The 20575-nt window shown below is 43.4% G+C and overlaps 1 protein-coding gene across 5 annotated transcripts in view; it reads left to right on the top strand.

The window, feature by feature from the left end:
• The window catches only part of KIAA2012 (KIAA2012 ortholog), a 100335-nt gene that overhangs the window by 62349 nt on the left and 17411 nt on the right, over positions 1–20575 (top strand). For all 5 annotated transcript variants that reach the window (XM_059168386.1, XM_059168387.1, XM_059168385.1 and 2 more), the window contains 2 exons: positions 4011–4148; positions 12543–12615. In XM_059168386.1, coding sequence (XP_059024369.1) covers positions 4011–4148; positions 12543–12615 — 211 coding nt within the window. The remainder of the gene's footprint in view (positions 1–4010; positions 4149–12542; positions 12616–20575) is intronic.

The raw sequence follows: 20575 nt of genomic DNA, 5'->3' as shown, positions 1-20575 counted from the left end.
TCAGATATTATAGGAGTAAGAAAGGAATTGGTATTTTTTTAATGGACATCCTCTGTAAGTTTTACTGCATTAGGTATATGTACGTATGGGTATTGGTATCATAGCCCATAGCTCCCTTTTGTTCTGGCTCTGAGCTCAATCACATTATGTTTACAGCAAGATAATAATCCTGGATTTTCCATGGCTCTCTCTGTCAGAGTGTAAGATTAGCTCTTGAATTCATTAACAGCCGTCTCCTTTTAAATGTCAGATAACTTTCTAAATGCCAAGTACTTACGCAACACCTTCTGTGCAATTCAAATCAGCTTTACCAAATTAACTCATTAATCTTTATTGTTTCATTTGCTGAAGAGAAAGGCTTCCAGGTGTTTTTAGCACAACATGAAAATATTAGTTACAATACAGTATGGGTGGGTTTTGATTTTCTGCTAAGTATTTCACCCTCCCATGGGTTTTGTATTCATTCCCATTGAAGCCTACACACACGCAAAAAGAAGATACAAAAAAGCGTCAGGCTTCTCTGCTTTCTGCTGATCCCCCCATTTTCCTTCCCTTCTGTCTATCCTTCTGCTTCTTATCCTTATCCTTCTGCAACTTCAGATACGTGACTCCTGTTTACTATTTATTCTGTTCTCTTTGCTCTCAAAAGAGCCCAGGAGGTGCTCTTCCCGTAGAAAACAGAAGCGTGCCTCGCGGGATCAGGGACGGAGCCCAGAGGGCTGGTCAGAACAGGCCTAGGAATCAGGAATTCCGCTTTCCTTTTCAGATGACCCCTGCACAGTTTTACCTCTGAACAGTCGGAGACAGGCCACCCTGATGGCTGAGGATAGAGCCTTCCCAGGGCGAGTCCTTCTTGTCACCCCGCTCTCTGCCCCCATCATCTCCAGAGTCTTCCCTCATCACCCAAAGGCAAGTCCCACCCCTCCCTATCCTATCCCATTTCATTGTCTTCATAGATGTATCACGATCTAAAATCACCCTGCTTCTGTACGTGTTTGTTTGTCTGACACATACAATGTCACTGTATAAATAACAGCTTAATTGCGTAAATGCAAACCCATCCCAACACATGGCATTCTTGCCAGATTTCAACTTCCTGAATTTTTTCTCTTCTCACCACCTCCCAGAATCCTCTTTATATGTTTCATCTTTTCTTTCCTCTCATCTCCTAAGCCCCCTTTCACTGCCATTTATTTGTTAGAACATTCGAACGTAATAAGCAAAAACACTTCTTTGCATTCCAGTGACTGTAGAACCTTGGTGAAGACATTCCATCAAGCTAAAATTCATGGCCCCTCAAGTTAAGGAGATGAACCATACAATCAAAAGAATTGTTTTATCGAAAGATTTATAGGCTGGGGGGCACCTGGGTAGTTCCGTTGGTTAAGTGTCAGACTCTTGATCGCAGCCCAGGTCTTGATCTCAGGGTCGTGAGTTCAAGCCCCATGTTGGGCTCCACGCTGGGTATGGAGCCTACTTAAGAAAAACAAAAAACAACAAAAAAAGATTTACAGGTCAGTTGATAGGGAGAGATTTTCCCAAAGCCTCTCAACTCCCTACTCTTCAGTCTGAGTCTCACATCAGGAGTTAATTCTAGCCATTGGAACTGGCTGTGACTATGCTTTCGTCCCCTGGGCTAACACAAAATCTTCTCCTGAAGGTAATGGAGAACTTTCTCTCAAATCGGTATCGTCTGATTTCTATTATCGCACCCAGTGATTTCATGTGTGATTTTGAAAGCTAGGAAGCTTCGAAATTTTTGTCTGATTCTAGCTTGGACCAAATGTTTTCATTTGTTCTAGAAACAGGGAGGGGCTCTCTCCCTCCAAGGAGCTAATCAGATATATGACTGAGATGACAAAAAATTGAATATGTGTTTGTCCAGAAAAGTCTTTATCTCTAGCCACATTTCAAAACAAAGGAAACGGGCGGAGGTGTTCATCAAAATGATGGCTCTTTGTGGGGACCCAACTGCTAATTCATCATTAATATTTTTAAATAAATGTTATAGGAGGGGGAGTTTATAATGGCCCAGAGAGACATCCGAGATCTAAAAAATATGGAAATGATCAAATCCACACCCACGGTGATCTCATGGCATACTAGTGACCCCAGCAAATCAGCCCTGAAAAATAAGAGATAACTTTCCTCTTTGGAACCGAGGAGCCGGTGCTATGCGGAAGACAGGCTCTGGAGGTCAGCCCATACTTCTGGTCGAGCCGTCTTCACTGGCCTCCCCCATGGTAACTGAATCCCGCAACACAAAGCTTGCCCCAATGTGATTGTTACTCTTTTTTGTTCAGCACATATCTGTCAAGTATGTACTGTTTCCACACTCAGTGCCTCAGAACAGCACAGTCCCGGGTCCTGCCCTCATGGAGCTTACAGTGGGCGGGGAGGCGAGTCAGCCGTCCTGCAGGGCCATCCTTGGGGACCAAAGGGGACGTGCTCCGTGCTGTGGGTGAAAGACCCAGATGAGCTAGACCTGAAGAAGGAGGAGGAGTTAGGAGGGAGGCATGTGTTCCCGTGAAAGGGAAGGCCATTGCTCCAGGAACTGAAGGTCAGGGTTGGCGGCAGCTCTTTGCACTTGCTGTTCTCACAGTGAGGTGAACCGTTCCTGCAGAGAGCCCCACAGAACCTGCCCTGGCCTTCTTCAGAGCTCTGCTCAAACGTCACTTTTTTTTTTTTTTTTTTTTAAGATTTTATTTATTTGCGAGAGAGAGAACATAAGTCGGCAGAGGGGTAGGCAGAGGGAAAGGGAGAAGCAGGCTCTCCACTGAGCAGAGAGCTGGATGCGGGACTCGATGCCAGGACCCCAGAATCACGACCCGAGCCAATGGCAGATGCTTAACTGACTGAGCCACCCGGGTGCCCCTCAAGCATCACCTTCTTCTAGAACCTTCTCTGAGTGCCCTGCTTAAAACTGCAGCCTCGACTGCCATCCCCAGCTCCTCCTTACTCCCCTCTCTGCTTTATTTTTCTCCGTATCACAAATCCCCGGCAGACATAACCTGTGTTCTCCTGGCTGCTTCTCTCCTCCCTCCCAGTGGGATGTCTGCGCCGTTCTGCGCCGTTTTCACAAGGGTGGAGACTTCTCTGCTTCTTGCACTGTCGTCTCTGCTCTGCGGGGCATAGAAAAGGCACTCGACAGATATTAGTTGAATGACAGAATAAGGCAGAAGAGATGGTCCAGGGCCATCTCTTACCAAGCAAAAAGGGTCTTCCAAGTGAGTTGGCTTTCATGCTGAGGGCAAAGGCCTTTTTATGTTGTAAGCAGAGAAGAAGACTGGTGTGGTCCGCTTTGCGTCTTGGAAGATCCCCCAGCTTGCACTATGGAGCAGGGGCTGGAAAGCAGTTTCAGATCCAACTTTGCTGTGCTCTGAATCATGACATCATTTGCCTGTGGTGCTAACAGGAGGGAGCACAGCCCAGGAAATTAAAGAGGCCCCAGGGGCCTCCCATTCTTCCTTCCCTCTTGATAGACACATTCAAATCACTCTCCCTAATGTATCAGCTACATTTCAAGCTTGCAAATAGACTGGAATCTTGCTAAAATCTTATCTGCAAGGTGGATTTGATAACCTTTTGTGGAAACCACGCAAGCATTAAAAAGATCTCATTAAGAAAGGAGCCTGGGGCAGACGGTGACTTCTGCTCTGCTGTTTACCAGCTGTAACTCCCAGAGCCTCGAGTGCCTCATCTGGGAAATGGGAATAACAAGAAAACAGGGGTGTTGTGAGGACTGAATAAAACCACTACAAACCCCGAACACAGGAAGGTCCTTTTTGCCCCTTTCCCATTATACTGACCCCAGCTACGAATTAATAACCAGTCTTGGATTATCCTCTATACATCTGGGTCCCCTGTGGCTTCGATGGCAAAAATAGGTGTTATGACTAGTGTTCCAACGATGAAAAATTACTTTCTATAAATATTTGGGGATTTAGACTAGCTCTTGTCGCACTGTATATCATTCCTATGAAAGTTGGGCTTTCTGCTTCTCTTCACAGGGAGCCCAGCAGTCCTTGGAGGCAGCAGCTCAGAAGACAGGAGAGCCTCAAAGTTGTATAAATAAAGGGCTGATATGTTCAAACAGAAAAGAATTTTACACGCGCAAGCTGCACATCGACATGACGCCGTTCCTGAAGGTGATCTCACACTGAGAAGACGAGGGGTTTTAGAGACATGTACACAGGCATTGCAGTTAATACATTTCTGCATGGTACAAAAACAGCTTCAGAAGTCCCTCAGAGTTCCTGCTTTATCAGAAGGGACAGAAAATAGGCAGTTTGTAGCGGATGAAGGAGGAACAAATTAGGACAGTAATCACAGCCAGCCATCGGGGACAAATCAGTTGGGTGTCTGGTTTGGGTGGTGGGGGACAGAGAAAAGAGAGGAGAAAGGACAACCTTGAACTACCTCATAAAACAAGCAAATACAATTCATTTTTTTTCTTGACGGTAGCTAAAATAATTGTTACTCTTGTATCACCGTAACTGAGTGGAGCTGGTTTTCTGACTGGAGGAGAAGACTGATTCTTGGTAACTATTTGCAAGTCAACTGTGTATCTTCTTTGAATGTCTGAACTTCTTTTCTGTTGTCTAAGGGTTCATTATTCTCCTAAGCACAGCTTCAGATCTAGTTAAGGGTCCTGAGCGTTCCTGTGGTGGGATGTCATTTGCCCACCACTGCAATAGTCTCTCCTGTCCCCGGCATGTGACACGGTGCCTGGCACTGCAAGGCGCTCACTGATGGCCCCATAAATGGGCCCCCTTCTAATCCAACAGCCCTCTGGCTTGGGGTCCTCTTCTCACCCATTCTTTGTCCCCTAAAAGCTGAACAAACTGGAAATAAGTGATCAGGGAGTAAAAGAAAACTAATCAGGAACCAAGCAGGCAAGACTTGGCATGAAAGGATCTCCACTCCTTTGTACAACCCTATTAGAGCAACATGCCAGGCCCTAGATAAGCAGTGACTAGGAGAGGGACCTGGGTGGCTCAGTTGGTGAAGCATCTGCCTTTGGCTCAGGCCTTGATCCCAGGGTCCTGGGATTGAGTCTCACACTGGGCTTCTTGTTCCCTTTGTCTGCTGCTCCCCCTACATGTGCTTCCTCTCCCTCTCTCTCTCTCTCTCTCTTTCCCTGGCACATAAATAAATAAGATCTATCAAAAAAAATTTTTTTAAATAAGATATATTTTAAAAAAGAAGTGACCAGGAAAGAGAAACAGGGGAAAAGAAATCAGATCCCTGCAGGTTCGTGATGGTGGCACTAGCTAATGCTGTAAAGGTCAGAGGTTTGGGTCATGAGGGTCACCCCCTCACCTCAGTGAATCCAGAGTTCTCAGGTTACATCTTCTCTCGGCCACTCCAGTCCCAGCCCAGCGGTGTGGGGCTTCTGTGAAGAGGCATGTGTCTTTCCCCATTCTGTCTCACTCCATGGCTGGGCTCAGCGTTCCTCCATTTCCTTTTGGTTAGGGTCTCTCCCCATGTAACAAGATGGTCGCTGACTTCTCTTTTCTAGATCATTCTGGTACTGAATCTCATTGGCCCGACTTGGGTCACATCCCCATGCCCAGATGAATCAGTCTGGTCAGGAAATTGAAATACACTAATTGGCCCAGCCCAAAGTCACAGGCACCAAGAATAGAGAGGGGAGCAATGCCTCAAAAAGGAAAAAGAGGATCCTTATAACCCTAATAAGAGAGAATTATTCTGGACAGGACACAAATTTTTTTTTTTTTTTTTTTTTTGCTGCAAGTATTCAAAACAATGAGTTTAATTCATTACATATTATATTAGTTTGCCAGGGCCACCAAACAAAGTTCCACAGACTGGGTGGCTTAATGGAAATTTATTTCCTCACAATTCTGGAAGCCAAAAGTCTGAGATCTAGGTGTTGGAAGGGTTGGTTTCTCCTGAGGCCTTTCTCCTTGGCTTGTAGATAGCCATCTTCTCCCTTGTCTTCACATGGTCTTCCCTCTGCACATGTTTGTGTCCTAATCACCTCCTCTTATGAGACACCAGTCACGTTGGATTAGACCCCACGCCAATGATGAGCTCACTTTTAAGTTTTTAAAGACCGTACCTCCGAGGACAGTCACGTTCTGAGGTACTTGTGGTGGACTTCAATATATTAAAATTGGAGGAATACCATTCACTCTAAAATACTTATGAAACAATCCTTTTTGTTCTTAGCATCCGCTTAGTTCTCCCCTTAGGGCCTGTAGAATCATGGTTAGTACTTCCTGGGATATCATCAACATCATCACTACTCACTCATTGAATGTGTCTGGCCCTTTCTGGGCATTTGGAATACATCAGCAAACAAAAGAAACCAGGATCCTTGTCCTGTCCTGGGCAACATATATAGTATGTCCAAAGGTGATAATTACTATGGAAATGAGATATATTTATGGAGCATCCAGAAACTGCAGAATTGAGAGTGTAGAATTTTACAGTAATTTTTTGTGTGTGTGTAGTGTCCACAATGCTTTTGAGCTATGCTTTCTGTTCAGCAGTGTCGGCGCCGTGTTACAGAGGGAAGGCATTGTCATCCTGGAGGCCCACTTTCCAGTCCACCCTTTCCAAGGCTCACAGAAACTGTAACTCGGCCTGCTTCTGCAGGGGACCCGCAGAGCACACAAGAGGCTTTCTGCCTCCCAGGCTGTCCTTCCCCAAAAAATCACGCCTTTTCTTGGGAATGTTCAGTGTTAAAAGCTCTCCTTCGGTAAACCTTCCCCTTCGTGACATGGTAGCTCCTGGATTCTTAGGAAATCCTTAAATATTACAGGAAAGGACAGATCTCAGATCTTGTGTAGAAAAGGATGGTGAATTCAAACAGAGAAAGTCCTGTCCTCAGCATCTGGAGCTTAACAGAAACCAGCTCATTCTACACATGTCATTTGTACATTTCCTGCCTATCCACAGGGCATTTCATTCATTTTTCTTCTTCCTGGTGTGTGTAGGAAGCACTGAACATTTAAGGGTTTGAGAGTAAGAGATAAAAATATTGAGGCAAAAAAGGGGAATGGAAAGAGATGCAAACAATCATAATTGCTAACATTAGCGAGCACTTACTCTATGCCAGACTCTGTTCTAATGCATTTAATTCACAAAACGAACCCAAGAAATAGGTAACACTATCCCATCTGACAGATGCCAAATCTAAGGCATTGAGAGGTTAAGTAACTCCCCAAATGTCCTACAGTTAGTAAATGACAGACACAAAGCCCAGCTCCAGAGCCCATGTTTTCAACCATCTTCCTTAAAGCCTCACTGCAAACCCCAAATGAGTGACCTTGTAATACTTCTGGGACTGTGCGTGCTCTTTAGTAAAATGGAAATAGTAATACTGGGACGTCCATAGTTACCCCGTCAACAGCGAGGCAAGAATTACATGAGATAATAATCTTGAAAGAATGTCCACACCTACAGAAGATTCATAAAGGAGGAAAAACCCGAACTTTCGTCGATTCCTACTTAGGGCCAGGTCCATGATAGAACTTTATTTAATACCACCACCCCCCACCCCCCACCCCCACCCCCCGCCTCGAGTGTGTGGATCTCCGCTGTGTAGACGAGGAACCTGGGCTGGTAAAATGAGTGAGTGATTGGTGACATGAGGCCAGCAGAGGGCGCCAGGAGCTAAAGCCACAAAACCAGCAATACCTGGTCTTGACAAGGTCAGTCTACTGTTTTCCTGCGAAGAACTCAATGGTACATCTTTGTTTCAACTTTAGAACCTAGGAGAGGAGCAGAGAATTAATAATATACTTAAATCTTAATAACACAAGATACCTTATGATTTTCAAAAATCGGTTTTCTTTATTAAAGAAAATGTGTGGGATATTTATAATACACAAGAAAAGTACTAGCTTGAGGTTGAAACTCTTAAATAAGATACTGAATTTCTTTCTTTTTCTTTTTCTTTCTTTTTTTTTTTTTCTTTTTTAAGATTTTATTTGCTGGGGTGCCTGGGTGGCACAGTGGGTTAAGCCTCTGCCTTCAGCTCAGGTCATGGTCTCAGAGTCCTGGGATGGAGCCCCACATCAGGCTCTCTGCTCACCAGGGAGCCTGCTTCCCCTCTCTCTCTGCCTTGCCTCTCTGCCTACTTGTGATCTCTGTCCATCAATTTAAAAAAAATTTTTTTTTTAATTTTATTTAGTTATGTGTCAGAGAACATAAGCAAGGAGAGGGGCAGGCAGAGCAGGCAGGGGGAGAAGCAGGCTCCCGGCTGACCACAGAGCCCAATGCAGGACTTGATCCCAGCACCCTGGGAGCGTGACCTGAGCTGAAGACTCACATTCAAGGACTGAGCCATCAAGGCATCCCTCTCCCCCCCACACCCCGCCAAGATTTCCTTTATTTATTTAATTTATTTTGAGAGCAACAGAGAGAGCAAGCATGAGCAGAGGCAGAAGAGGGAGAAGCAACTCCCTGCTTAGCAAGAGCCCGATGAGGGACTCGATCCCAGGACCTTGGGATCACAACCCAAGCTGAAGGCAGACACTTAACAGAATGAGCCCCCGCAGGCACCCTTGGATAGATTTTCTTCCGTTATTAAGAAGCTGTTGAAATTAGTCATTTAGATGCATGTACTGTGGTATGTTACACAGAATTTCCAAATGTATTTTCCTAAATACTGTAGGGAAGAAGCCCGTACAGTATTTATTACTACTCCCATTTCCCAGATGGGGAGAGTGAGGGGCCGAGGGGAGGTCGTGTGGCTGGCTGCTGGCGCACCGGCTCCCCACTCTGACTCCCGCATCCCACTGTCCTCCATCCTCCCGGGGCCCCTCAGGAAAGCCTGCACTGAGCCTAGAAGTCCCGTGCTGGAGGGGGCACTGCGTGCAAGGGTAGTGGGCAAGACGAGTGGAAGATTCTCCAACAAGAGAGAAGAACTGCCGGCCACCTGGCCCGGCCCCTGTCCGCTGAGGAAACTGAGGCTTGGGGTTTAAGTCAGCGGCATGCTCTGTAAGGCAGGAAGTGCAGGAGTAGGGCCTCGGGGCGGTCTGACCACAGGACCCGCACCCCAGCCACTGGGGCAGCTGCGTCTCTGGTCTGGGTTCGGTGCTGCGCTTTGTGTTTACGAAGCATTTGTTCCTGTCCCCACCCACCCCAGCCCAGGGATACCACCCTGCCGCCGGGGCTCGTTCTAAACACAGCTCAGCCCTCTCACGGGTTTGCTTGAAGTTTCTTAACCACGTCCCCATGGGCCTTCTGGTTAAATCCTGGCATCAAAGATGTATTTCTTTTATAAATAGAAAAATAGAACAAATCCATTCTTTTTTTTTTTTTTTTAACTCCATCCTGCAGCCTGCAAGGTCTGGCCCCTACCTCATTCAGCTGTCCACGCTCGGCCGCCACACCACACTACCCCCTGACCAGCACCGGCTGCTTCCTCCACCGGGAACTCCCCTAGCTCCCCGTCCCTGCGAGACTCCGCGCCCTGTCCCCTGGCAAACAAGCCTTCCTCGGATTAACAGCTTTGCGTTCTGGGGGGTCCTGTGGAAACCTGTCGTGATCTCTCACAAGTACCACAGCATCACAGTCCTGAGTTCTATGTCGTTTCTCCACAAGCCAGGGGCTCTGTGCCCCCAGGGCCTAGCGCATGTCCCGGCACACAGCACCCAGCAGTGCTCATGCGCTGAATGAAGCGATGGAGAGCAAACGACTTGGCCAGAATAACCGAGTGGGATGATGGAATTTTCAGTCCTTCGGTTTGTTTCACTCACTCACCGGGGTGTTAGGAGCTTTGATCACTCAGTTTAGTCATTGCATTGGTAATTCATACTAAAAATGACAAATTGTGTTTTATTTGCTTTAGACTTTTTTTTTTTTTTTAAGATTTTATTTATTTGAGAGGGAGTGAGAACACAAGGAGAGTGAGAGAAAGAAGCAAACTGCACCTGAACAGAGAGCAGGAAGCAGGGCTCGAACCCAGGACCCTGAGATCATGACCTGAGCTGAAGACAGATGCTTAACCCACTGAGCCACCCAGGTGCCCCAGTTTAGGTTTTTTAAAATTGATATAGTTGGCCTACAATGTCATGTTAGTAATATTTTTGGTTTTGTTTTAAGATTTTATTTATTTATTTGACAGAGAGAGACAGCTAGAGAGGGAACACAAGCAGGGGGAGTGGGAGAGGGAGAAGCAGGTTCTCTGCTGAGCAGGGACCCTGATGTGGGGCTTGATCCCAGGACCCCGGGATCATGACCTGAGCGAAAGGCAGACGCTTAACCACTGAGCCACCCAGGTGCCCAGTAGTTTTAGTTTTTTAATTCGGATTTTGAATTTGAAATATACTCAGATGGTTTTTGAAAATTTGAGTATGAAAGGGTATGTCTTTTAGCTATTCAGCTCCCCTCCCCTTGTGGCCAGCTTCCTGTGTGTCCTTCCTGACCTGTAGTACTCACGCATAAGCCAGTACACATAGAAGAATACACAGACACATGTTTTATACACACTTTAATATCATACACATTGTTCAGAGTCTTACATCTTTTTTCTTGATAGATCTTAGAGTTCTTCCTATGTTAATTCATAAAGAGATGCTTTTGCAGTTGTATAATATTACATAGTGTGAATTACCATAATTTATTTGACTAGTCATCAATTGGTAGCACTTATAGGTTGTTTCAAAACTGCTAAAATAAATGACTTTAGGTATAAGTCATCTATCATGTGTGTTTATTTATCTAAAACATGATAGGTGTTTGTTTTTTTTTTATAGTTTTCTGAGCAACAGACAGAATTTCAAATTCAGACTACTTCTTTTTCTAACAGAGACCTGCCAGAAGGTTCTTTAAAAGTCCCTCCCTCTGCCCCCATCTCCCCATCCGTAAAATGAAAATATTTCTTGCCCTGAAGGCTCATAGCTACAGGTCGTTAAGACTGAAGGTTTGTCTTTCTTGTCTTTGAAATTCTCCCAAAGGAGCAAGCTTGTTTCTCCCTTTTAATCCAATTTCCTGTAGATTAAAAGGATTTATAAAGAGGAATTTTTCTTTCAGTTTATCTGTTTTCTACTCTTATAACTTAGCAGTTTACAGTGACTGAGGTAGGTTTTCCTGCTGTAATTTAAAAAAAAAAAAAAAAAAAAAAAACCTTTCCATTTATTTAGGGATGAATGGTTTTCACTGCACCAAAGCCAATCTGCTTTGTCTCCAAAATGAGAAATCCGAAAGAAAGAAAATCACTGTGCTTGCTTCAGAAGCACATGTACTGAAATTGGAATGATACAGAGATTAGTACAAGGCCCACATTGGGATAGAGATGACTAAAAAATTAATAATAATAAACTTAAAAAATAAATCAATAAAAGTTTAAAAAGCCAAAAAAGAAAATTATTTACCTGCTCTAGCTCTATTTTTTTAACCTATCTTATTTATTTATGTATTTATTTATTTAATTATATAATCTCTATGCCCAATGTGTGGCTCGAACTCACAACCCTGAGATCCTAAGTCACATGCTCTTCTAACTGAGCCAGCCAGCTGCCCCAGCTCCAGCTCCTTTATGTCAGACTGTCTCATCCGCTACCAACACGAAGCGAACAAGTGAGAAACACACAGGGTACAAAGCTATAGAGTAGAGAAGGAATGTAAAACAAATTAGCAGATAATTGTTTCTTCCCAAAGCAGCTTGGGCATTTGATAACAAATAATTTATTTATTTTTTATTTATTTATTTATTTTTTTGTCAGAGAGAGTGAGCACAGGCAGACAGAGTGGCAGTCAGAGGCAGAGGGAGAAGCAGGCTCCCTGCTGAGCAAGGAGCCCGATGTGGGACTCGATCCCAGGACCCTGGGATCATGACCTGAGCCGAAGGCAGCCACTTAACCAACTGAGCCACCCAGGCGTCCCTATAACAAAGAATTCTAACTGCACAGCCAGTTAGGACCACTGTCACGGAGATTTCTAGGTGGTGGATGGCACCAGTTTGTATGGTGAAACACCGTACAAGCTGATGTTTGAATGGTGAAACACTGGGAAAAAGAAGGAAGAAGGGATTAGATGTGATAAAGCCCCCAATCCGTGGTAATCCTGGAAACTCTACAAAAGGCCAATCTGACCCTTTTGCTTCCCCTCCTTAAACCCTCAGTACCTTCCATTTGTTCTCAAGACCAAAGCCCTTAATCTACCGTCAAGACCCACCCTTCCCATTCTTTCAGAGTCGGCCCTCATCACCCCGTCAAGTCCGTGGAAGTACCTTGCTTCCTTCCCGAGTTGGACTTGGCATGTGGCATTCTTCTCCTTGCCCCCAGTTAAGGCCAGACATGGAGTCCCGTCCACATGGACGGGAAAGCCCCCCACAAGAGAAGTACAGCTGAGACCCCACCGGTGCTCAACACTGTGGCTAAGCCCACCTGCCTCTTTAGCTTCCTTCCCGGGGCTGCTAGACTTCTTGGACACTGAAGTTAAAATAGGCTGACAAAGAAGAAACACTAGGAAAATTTGGTTTCCTTTTACCAAAGGACATGGACCACAGGAGTGTTTGCCTTTATTTTGCCTTACATATTTTTTATTCTGTATTAACCTCATAGGAAAATGGAGACGAGCTAGACGATCATGAAGAACCAGGAGAACCCCTCGGAGAGAATCATCAGGACGACCAAGGTAGAGACAGCTGGGTTAGGTTTTAAATCTTATCACAATAATTGTCTGATGAGGCTTGCCCTGGTTCAAAGATGTTCATGCAGAATGACCCCTCCACTTCCTCTCAGGGCCGGAAGTCAGAAAACATGCCAAAATGCCGAGTTCAGACGCTGACGGTTCTTAGTGCAGCACAGACCTACTGATGATTGCGTGCTTTTATATCCTCGGGCTTACTGAAAGATTTCTGTCCTGCCAGGGGCAGCAGACTGATGACAGAGAATGGAGACTCTGGGGCATCAGGAACAGGCTGCATGAGCCCCTCCCCATCTCTGATCCCCTTGCTTGCCCACGGGCTCAGATATGCGGGTACAGGAGCCGAGATTCCCTGCCCAGAGGGTTAATCTTCCAGCAGAGGTGGCAACCAGTATCTTTAGAGACCCAGACCTTGCTACCTACCACCTTGGGTGGCCAGAGCTGTTGAAGTGTGGCTCCTCCAAAAATGATAGTACATTTAATACTGATGATTCTAGGAAATATTGGACCTAGAACTGGGCTTTTTGGCATAGTTCATGTTCCTAGACCTGAGCTCAACTCCAAGCTCTTCGTGGGGGCACCCGTGTATCTGCATGATGCTATGTTTGGATAGCCCCAGGGAACAGGACTGTTCGCTGTCCTCGCTGCATCTCGTGGGAGTGGAGATGGGTATGTGAGAGACTCTTGTGTTCCCACGGGGTAGACACAGTGCTGGCTGGAAAGAAGTGGTGGTTGTTGACTGTACAAAGGCATCCAGCAGAGGGAGCAAACAGGGGCATCCGCTCTGCTCCCAAAGCCAGGCAGCTCAGGACTGGGTCTCCATGCTCTGGGGGCTCCTCTTCCTACTTGGCCGGTCTACTGGGGTGCCTTGCTTGGTTCACATAAAGTGCTCTACACAGGCTAGCAGCAGCTCTGAGCAGCTGAGTGGAGAACATGGCCTCTGCTGTAACCCCTCTGTGCCTCAGTGTCCTTAACTGGGGCTGAAGACAGTACTCCCCACGTACTGCATGAGACTGCCTGAGGAGTCAATGAACTAATTCACACACAGTAGCCCTTTCACGAATATTAATCTTGACTTGGATATGATCATGATTAAGCGTCTACCCTCTCATGGCCATGGTTTATCAACCTGTGAAATGAAACCACGACTCTTCCTATCTCCTCTAGAACCCATGAGGTGAGGAAGACTGTGAAAACGCACTAGAGATAAATGCGCAAAGTCACGGATTTGGGATTTTACCCTACACTTGATATTTTCCTGTTTACGTATTTTATTATTTCTTTCAGTTGACATTCTAGACAAAAATAATTTTTATACTCATTTTGGAAGATTTCATTGCTAGGGCACCTGGGTCGCTCTGTTGGTTGGCTATGTTGGGTCGCGATCTCAGGGTCATGGGATTGAGCCCTACGTAGGGCTCCGAGCTGGGTGTGGAGCCTGCTTGAAATTCTCTCTTCCTTCTCCCTCTGCCCATCATCCCTCCTTGTGTGCTCTCTCTCTTTCTTTAAAAAAGAATTTTTAAAAATGTAAAAAGATTTCACTTCATTGCTTCTGCATATAAGACAACAGAATATTATGGTTGCCCAATTTCTAGGTTTGGTCAAGCTTTTAAGCAAAGTTTTTGCTAAAACAAGCCTCCTACCCCCTCCATTTTCAAAGCCGAGTGACAATAGCCAAGGAAACATGTTCCAGTCTTCAGACCTTTCTTATCCTAAGTCACATATGTAGAATGTGAACACTGACGAGACTCCAAGATCTCGGCCAAGTGCAGGGGAGGTTTTAGGCAGTGCACAACAAGGCAGTCCAAACAGACTTCTGGCTCACGGCAGAGCGATGGGCTCTGGCTGAGTTCCGTAAAGGTTATCCAGACAGTCTTTAATGCAGTGAAATATCACTGCAGAAAATTAAAGAAGGCATTTGCCTGTCCTGAATGATAAATGCTAATGTTTAAAAAGGATTTCAAATCTTTGAAGGAAAACAAGACAGCACGCCAAGGAATTCTTTTTTTTAACTATTTAAAGAGCATTCTTCCCCTCCTAGGTCTTACATCTAATGGCTAGGATTTTTCTTCTACACTAAATTAAGTAGTGATCTTCATGCTTAAATTATGAGCAGTGAGTCAGTGCCATCTCCCCGGAGAATACCTTGGATCTCAGATTCAATGGTGAGGTAACTGCATGCCGCTTTTCACCGGACAAACCAAAGAGGGTTCAGAAAATTGCTCATGTTAAATACAAAAGTTTCCTTTCTAACCTCTTTTCCCCAACCCCATGGCCCAAAGAAAGAATAAAAATTCAATTCTTGTTTATTTCCTAGGCCAGCAGTTCTCAAACTTCAGGGTGTATCAGAACCCCCTGAGAGGCTGGTTAAAATAGATTTGGGGGCCCTGTCCCCAGAGTTTCCGATTCGATCTGGGTTGAGGTCATGGAATTTACAATTTTAGTAAGTTCGCTAGTGATGCTAATGGCGGTGGCACAGGGACCACACTTTGAGAATCACTGCCTTGGTTCTTGTTTCTAGAATTTATTTCTCTTAAATTTAGCAGCGATTTGATTTCATCTGTTCTTTCAGATGATTCTAACCAAGGCCAAGATAAAATGACTTCAAATAAGATAGAAGGTTTATTTCTCCCTTGTGGAAAAGTCCAGCCCGGCAGGCAAGGCATAGGATAGCTCGGCCCCCATTCCTTCTCTCTGCAATACCGTTTGCCATTACCCGGCTCTACCTGGTCAGAGCTGACTCAGCATGTCCTCACCCTCACACAGAAGACATCCGTGTCCTCTGTGTGTGTCCTCTGTGTCCTTCTGTCCTCACACAGAAGACATCAGTGTTGGGCCCACTGCTGCCTGGTAGGAGCACAGTTCCCAGGGGCCCACCTAGCTACAAGGAGAGGTTTAAAAGCCTTTCCTCAGGGGCAGTTCCTGACTCCAGGCATAAAAAGCTCCAGAAGGAGCAAATCTAATGACTTCCCCGCCTGCGCAAAGAAGTAAGGAGTAGCCAGTGTTGCAAAAATTTCTCTTAAAGCTATGGAAAAAATAAAGAGATCAGAAGTGTGTGCCCGGGAGTTGAGATGGTGCCACGGCCCCAGAACCTCCAGCCTGGAAAGTGGTATCCACTTGTGACTTGATGTCAGTCAGGGCTCCTTGCTCCTGATTTGCTCCCTGTGAGGCCTACACAGTCACTGTAGCCTGCCAGGCTCTGCAGTCTGGAGCCCCCGTATTGGGTTCAGAATAATCTGCTGCTTCTTAGCAGCGGGATGAACTACACACTCAGTTACATCTTTATTTTTTGCTCCTGGAAAGTATTTCAAAGTCCTTCATGGTGGGAAGTGGTCCATCCTTAAGAATGTTTCTGGCTCATTCTGCTTAACTCACAATGGAAACCCCAGGGAAGTCCCAGAATCCCAGAACCCAGCTGTTGCCCCTTGATCCTGAAAATTTTCTTCACCTTCCAGGAAGTAAAGCTTATTTCTAACTTGAGACCCAAGTTCATCAAAGCCAAAAAGCAGGGGCGCCTGGGTGGCTCAGTCATTAAGCATCTGCCTTCAGATCAGGACATGATCCCAGGGTGCTGGGATCGAGTCCTGCATTGGGGTCCCTGATCAGCGGGGAGCCTGCTTCTCCCTCTCCCACTTCCCTGCTTGTATTCCTTCTCTCGCAGTCTTTCTCTCTCTGTCAAATAAATAAATAAAATCTTAAAAAAAGAAAAGGGAAGTTGAAGCTAGAGACAAGGACAACATAAGAAAGGAAATTTACAGACCAATCTCACTTATGATCAAAGATGCAAAACTCCTAAATAAAATATTAGCCAATCAAGTCCTTAAGCTTATATTTAAATATATAATGTTTTATGATATAGGGTGTGTGTGTATATGTGTGTGTGTGTGTGTGTGTGTGTGTGTGTATCCCAGAAACTCAAAGATGGTCTAATATGGGAACTTCAGTTTATGTAATTCACATCAAGAGATTAAAGGAGAAAAAACTTAGGGTCATCTCACTGGATACAAAAGGAAACATAAATTTATGATATTCACCCACTCATGATTTAAAATGATCAAAATGGGAACAGAGGAAGACTTGCCAATTTTAATAAAGAATGTCTACCAAAAACCTGCAGTAAACATCCCACTTTAATGGTGGAAATTTAAAAGAATTCTCTCGAGACAAAGAACTAGGTAGGGTAAGGACGCCCTCTGTCATTGCTTCTATTTCAACATGGGGATAGCACAGTAGGGAAACCAAAAGAAAGGAAAAAGACAGAAAGAAGGAAATGACAGTGTCATTATCCCCAGACAATAGAATTACTTACATGGAAAATCTGAGGGCCTCTCCGGACAAGTTTTTAGAAGACAAAAATTCAGCAAGATTACTAAATATAGAACAATACATAAAACTCAATTGTGGAGAAACAATAGCATGTCAAAACATAAAGCACAATTTATAATGCAATGTTAGGATCGTTGTTATCATAGAAAACCCCAACCATACACCAGGACAAACAGAACAGCACAAGAATCCCACAGGCCCAACTCCTGGCTGATACTGTTCACCCACATCCCCGACCCCTCCCTTCCATATTATTTTCAAACAAATTTTCCAGTCTTGTATCATTTTACCCATACACCCTTGTGTATATATATATCTCTTTCTAAAAAACAAGAAAAGACATTTTTGACATAAATTAGAACTATTCTTTAATATCATTGAATATTCTGTATTTTCAATGCCATAACTGTCTCATAATTATTATAATTGTTTCATAGTTTGTTTGTTTGGAGTTGGTTGGTGTGGCCTTTACGTGGCCTTTAATTTTTAAGTTCCCTCCATTTCTTTTCCTTTACCCTCTTTTAGTTTATTTTTAAGAAATTGAGTCACTTGTCCTAAGGAGTTTCCCACAATCGAGATTTTGCTGTTGGCTTCCTCATGGTGTAGTTTAATGTGTTTCTCTGTCTTCTCTATCCCCCTGTAACAAAAGTTAGTACTCAGGTCTAGAGACCTGGTCAGATTCAGATTTGGTTTTTCCCTTTAGCAAGACTGTTTTCTGGAAGGCATTGTGTTCTTCCATCAGGAAACAAACGTTTGCTTGATCCCTTCACAAGCCAACAGCTACAGATCCATTCATTCACAGTCGCTGGGAAACAGTGTTACTGAAATTCTGTTGTTCCTTCTCCTTGTTACTTGGCAAACTCCTCCCAAAAGAAACAAAACAACTTTTCCTCCTCTACCGCTTATCCACTGGTACAGTGTATATAGGGAGGGAGGATAAATGTAATTTTTAAATATATATGTATAGATAAATGTATATATATCCTACAAATAAATGAAAAAAGATGTGTGAGATTTGCTTGAAGAAATTACAAAATTTCATTAAATTAAATTAAAAGAGCCGAAAATAAATATAACATTTTGTATACTGCTGTATAGCATGTTCACAAATAGGAAGGTAACAATTCTCCCTAAATTAATCTGCAAATTCAGTGCAATTATGGTTTTTCTCAGTCCCCAGTTGGGTTTTTGGAAGAACATAAGTTGATCCCAAAATTCATAAAGAGGTCTAAAATAACTAATAAAATTTTGAAGAAAAACAGAGTCCAAATTCTAAAATATCAAAAATATTAAATATCAAAAATGACTTTAAGGCCTTAGGATATTGGATTAGGGTCAGACAGAAAAAAATAAAGAATCCAGAAATAAATGCATCCACATATGGAAACATTATATGGCAAAAGTATAAAGAATGAAATATATATATGTGTGTGTATGTGTATATGTGTGTATATATATATATATATATATATACTATATAACTATTTTTCAGTATATAATTTTGAAATAACTGGTTATCCAATTTTAAAATCTTTACCTCACAAAATATCAGGTATAATTTTTGAAAAAGCAAAAAATAATTTTTTTAAGATTTTATTTTTAAGTAATCTCTATACTCAGCATGGTATTAGAACTCACAACCCCAAGATCAAGAGTCTCGTGCTCTTCCAACTGAGACAGCTAAACACCCCTGAAAAAGCCAAAATTTAAAAATTTTTAGAAGATTTTAAATTTTTTAGAAGAAAATATAGAAGAATATCTTTGTGAATTTGGGAAAAGAAAAAATTTGCTACCTATGATTCGAAACATAAACCATAGAGAAAACTATTGACAACCTTGGTTATATTAAAATTCAAAATTTTTGACAAGACAGCAAAAACAAAGTTAAAAGGCAAGTCACAGCGGTGTGCAACTCTTGATATTGGGTTGTAAGTTTGAGCCCCGTGTTGGGTATAGAGATTACCAAAATAAATAAATAAATAAAAGCTTGAGTCGGGGGGGAGACAAATCATAGACAAAAAGACAATATCAGCAGTGCATAAAACCAACAAGGCATTAATATCCAAAATGCAGCAAGAACTGCTACAAATAGAGAAGGAAAAGACAATCAACCCAAATAAAATATGGCTAAAAGATATGAACAGGCAATTAACAGAAGAGGAAGCCTAAGTAAATGGCTGTGTAAAAAAAAGTTGAGGCAAAAAGCCTCAACTTTGGGGCGCCTGGGTGGGTTAAGCCGCTGCCTTCTGCTCAGGTCATGATCTCAGGGTCCTGAGATCAAGTCCCACATCAGGCTCTCTGCTCAGCAGGGAGCCTGCTTCTCTCTCTCACTCTTTCTCAGCCTACTTGTGATCTCTGTCAAATGAATAAATAAAATCTTTAAAAAAAAAAAAGTCAACTTTGCAGCTAATCAAGATAATTCTAATTCAAACAAAAAATAAAAACAAGAAAAATCATTATATATGTATGTATATACACATACATATGCATATTGTGGACTTTTACATTTTGGCTAATCTGATATATAATCTATATATGATATATATAATCTCTCTATATAATCTGATACATATTTTATATAATCTACAATCTATATATAATCTATATATCTATATACAGATATGGGTTTATTTATTTTGGGGTTTTTTTTAAGATTTTATTTATTTGAGGGGTGCCTGGGTGGCTCAGTGGCTTAAGCCTCTGCCTTGAGCTCAGGTCATGATCTCAGGGTCCTGGAATGGAGCCCCGCATCGGGCTCTCTGATCAGCAGGGAACCTGCTTCCTCCTCTCTCTCTGCCTGCCTCTCTGCCTACTTGTGTATCTCTCTCTCTGTCAAATAAATAAATAAAATCTTAAAAAAAAAAAAAAAGATTTTATTTATTTGAGAGAAAGGGCACAAAGCAAGGAGAGGCAAAGGGAGAAGAAGCAGACTCTCCCTTGAGCAGGAAGCCAACGGGCTGATCCCAGGACCCCGAGATCACAACCTGAGCGGAAGGCAGATACTCAACCATTGGAGCCACCCAGGTTCCCCAATGAAGGTCTTACTACCTGCTTCAGAGGAGAAGGAGCAGTGGTCAGAGAATCCTTCCCTCACATGCTGTTCCTCAAATTCCTTCCGCTTGAAATATTTAATATGCAAAGGTTCCATATTTTGGGGTAGTGTGCCCCAATGACAAACACCAAATTTAAGAGAATTGTTACCACCAAGGAAAGAATGAAAGAAACAGGATTGAATGGGATACAAAATACTTTATTTCTTTAGAAAAAATGTGAATCGGGATATGGCAAAATGTTAACATTTCACAGAGCTGGGTGGTAAGGACATGGGTGTTCAGTGTTCGCTATTTTTTTCTACACTCTGCATTCGCAAAATATCTTACAGATTCTTGAAAAGCAGTTAAAAAAGTTGTACACTAGTCTATTCCAATACTTCCTAAATATCAGGTTATTATACTAGAGGTGGGGGCGGAGTTGGGGGTGGCTTTTTTGAGGAGCTCTTTTCTAGGGTCCCCCTCCCAGAACTGACCCGGGCGGCAGTTCTAATCAATTTGGTGAAGTTATGCCCATGTAGGACTTTGGGTTTTGGTCAATACAAATGCGCCCTCTGCTGGTCCTATAGTGC

The sequence above is a fragment of the Mustela lutreola genome, chromosome 3, assembly GCF_030435805.1.
Source record: "Mustela lutreola isolate mMusLut2 chromosome 3, mMusLut2.pri, whole genome shotgun sequence".
In the NCBI taxonomy this organism is placed as follows: Eukaryota; Metazoa; Chordata; class Mammalia; order Carnivora; family Mustelidae; genus Mustela; species Mustela lutreola.
This window is presented reverse-complemented; position numbering and strand designations above follow the sequence as displayed.